This window comes from Sinocyclocheilus anshuiensis, unplaced genomic scaffold (genome assembly GCF_001515605.1).
Source record: "Sinocyclocheilus anshuiensis isolate Anshui unplaced genomic scaffold, SAMN03320099.WGS_v1.1 scaffold269, whole genome shotgun sequence".
In the NCBI taxonomy this organism is placed as follows: domain Eukaryota; kingdom Metazoa; phylum Chordata; class Actinopteri; order Cypriniformes; family Cyprinidae; genus Sinocyclocheilus; species Sinocyclocheilus anshuiensis.
Genome location: NW_015536474.1, coordinates 1,283,431 through 1,285,244, shown reverse-complemented (window position 1 = coordinate 1,285,244; position 1,814 = coordinate 1,283,431). Strand labels below are relative to the sequence as shown.

At 39.4% G+C, this 1,814-nt stretch overlaps 1 protein-coding gene across 1 annotated transcript in view; it reads right to left on the bottom strand.

Moving 5' to 3' along the window:
- Positions 1 to 534: 534 nt before the first annotated feature.
- LOC107656427 (dual specificity protein phosphatase 26-like) overlaps positions 535 to 1,814 on the bottom strand; it is a 2,632-nt gene continuing 1,352 nt past the window's right edge. Inside the window, exon 4 of the mRNA XM_016444330.1 lies at positions 535 to 1,462. Coding sequence (XP_016299816.1) covers positions 1,260 to 1,462 — 203 coding nt within the window. The 3' untranslated portion in view covers positions 535 to 1,259. The remainder of the gene's footprint in view (positions 1,463 to 1,814) is intronic.

The following is a 1,814-nucleotide window of genomic DNA, read 5'->3' as shown; positions in this document are numbered from 1 at the left end:
ACACCACATCTGGCATTTCTAAACATTAAAAAAAGCATTCTGTGTGAATGGCTCCTAACATGTTTTTGCATTCTACTGCACTGCGTTTCCATCGTTTTTTATGAGAAAATGTGCTAGATGGACATTCTTTTGCATCTTTTGCCTTCTACGCATGACAAGGCCTTCTAAACGTGGCGCTCACATTAAATTAATGTCAACGTTTAAAAACGTGTTTCTGGACGTTGCATTTTTCTATTCCGCTACTCAATATTGTTATCCACATTAATTCTTCAACGGGGAAGTAAGGGCGAGAATTCAGGTTCATTATCAGCTAACGTTATAACGAGAAGGATAACAACGTGCAGTAAACGGTCAAACTGTTTGCGCTACAAACCAGTCTGTTCTTAATTAAGGTAATACATTAAAATAATATGGTAAGACGCACCAATTTGCAATATCAAGCAGCAAAACGAGCTGTTTTGTACAGCTAAAAATAGCTGGATACCGATTAGCCCAGAAGTCAGGCCCATAAAATTTACAAATGGCCGCGCCTGTTTTTAATGAAAAATAAGGTGGACAGGTGGTCAGAAATTTTTAATACTTACATGGTTATATTTTGTCTTCAAATCTTAAGTATGAGCAACAGCAGCAACAGGTGCTTGCTTAAAATCTGTTCAAGATGGCAGACGTTTTTGTTTTCCATATTTGTTTCCAGCACATAGCCCAAGTCTGGAAAATCTATATCACATTCGAATCTCATCCTAGCACATTCTGTCTGTCCAGTTAATTTTGAATTGTATGCCAATGGTGCCATGACCTAATTTTTGTCATGCACAATGAAATGAACTTGCGGCGAGCATAAACCAGGCTCGGGGCCATTTTTTGCATTCCACTGCGCTTCTTTGCCTTTATTTTTCTCTGTAAAAATGCACAAGACAGACATCTTGGACCAATGCCTTCGCTTCTTTGCAGTGTCTCGCACATGACAAACTGTTCTAAACTTGTCTACACCTTGTGTTGTTCTAATTAAACTTGCATTTTAAACAAAAACGTGTTTTGTGTGAATGGCCCCTTTTAACGAAAACACTTGTCATTCTCTGCGGCGATTAACTACAGCAAGCTACAGCAACATTTCAGTGGGTGGTCACATGAACAGATGTGAATATTTAAGAGTGAATAAGGCATTACACACATTACTAGAGGTCCTGATGTAATAAGGCATTTCTACTGACCGCAGGAGGACAGCTGGAATAAACTAAATTCAGATGCTACCATTGGCTTTATGTTGCATTGCGGCTGGCGCGCAGTACGCTGTCCAGACCGCTGAGCTGCCGTAGGAAACCGCGGTTTGGCGTGACGCCACGGTGGTCCTTCACGGTCTTGATGGCCTCTACTAAAGTCATGTTCTGCCAAATCATGAGGTAGGCGAGAACCAACGTAGCAGATCTGCTCAGCCCGACGGCACAATGCACAAGAACCGTTCCTGCAAAATAAGTCACGGTGTCAAAATGTCTCATATGAATGGCAAAATAATTCAAGTACAAAGAGTGACATAGCAAATAATAAAACATCCTCAAATTCATGTACATTTTCCAACTTTTACGCAAATTATTATACTGATAATTTAATTTGTGATTAAAACCATAAATTAGAAAAGAATAGAGAAATTTAAGAATCTTTGTGGATTTTTGGACCACATTCATATGCACACTTTTATGTAAATATTTTTTTTTTTCCAAGTCATTTACAGTGCTTCATGGGATTGTAGTCCTTTCCTTCACTAAAGCTGTTAAATACCGTCTTGTACCTTCCCCCCCCCCCCGCTTTTGTCTCAA